Raw genomic sequence first — 618 nt, 5'->3', positions numbered from 1 at the left:
AAAGTAAATTATAGAAATGCTCGATAAATGTGATTTTAACTTTTTTTTTAAATATTGTGTCGGCTTAAGTATGTCTGAGAGATTTAGGCCTAATATGATGTCAATCAATAAATTTACACGTGTAAATATTATATATGTTATATGATGATCTTACATTTACATGTAATCTAAGATTTTGTTTTTGAAAATAAATGAGTTCCGTATTTTGTAAAGAAGTAATTTTTTACTTATCATTTCTTATTTTTCAGGAAAAATGCGATTCGTTTACTTTCTGTTCGTCAGGTAACTTTATTTTAGATATTCTTATTTAAGTGACTTTTGTAACCTACAAGGATATAATATATTTTATACATTGTTATCTAAGTGACTTTTGTAACCCACAATAACATATTTCAGTTAATGAGACACATAAATCATTAAAGTATATTTGTAAAATACTTCCTATTTTCTAGACAAATATTAGGTCGTCAAGAAATTAATGTTGCGTTTTGGAATACTTTCATTAATCACACCCCAAAAAACGTACATTAAGTATAATAGTTAAACGAACTGCCTATACGTCACGTTAGTGTAGCCTATATAATGTGTAAAGATTAATATACTCTAATCTCTTATAGC

General features: G+C 25.9%; 1 protein-coding gene across 1 annotated transcript in view; it reads left to right on the top strand.

Annotated features, from left to right (window-relative positions):
- Positions 1–248: 248 nt before the first annotated feature.
- The window catches only part of LOC111083959, a gene marked incomplete at its 5' end in the record, with an annotated part of 6,346 nt that continues 5,976 nt past the window's right edge, over positions 249–618 (top strand). Inside the window, one exon of the mRNA XM_022380717.1 lies at positions 249–282. Within this exon, the coding sequence (XP_022236425.1) occupies positions 249–282 (34 nt within the window). The remainder of the gene's footprint in view (positions 283–618) is intronic.

Source organism: Limulus polyphemus, unplaced genomic scaffold (assembly GCF_000517525.1).
Source record: "Limulus polyphemus unplaced genomic scaffold, Limulus_polyphemus-2.1.2 Scaffold12419, whole genome shotgun sequence".
Classification (NCBI taxonomy): domain Eukaryota; kingdom Metazoa; phylum Arthropoda; class Merostomata; order Xiphosura; family Limulidae; genus Limulus; species Limulus polyphemus.
This window is presented reverse-complemented; position numbering and strand designations above follow the sequence as displayed.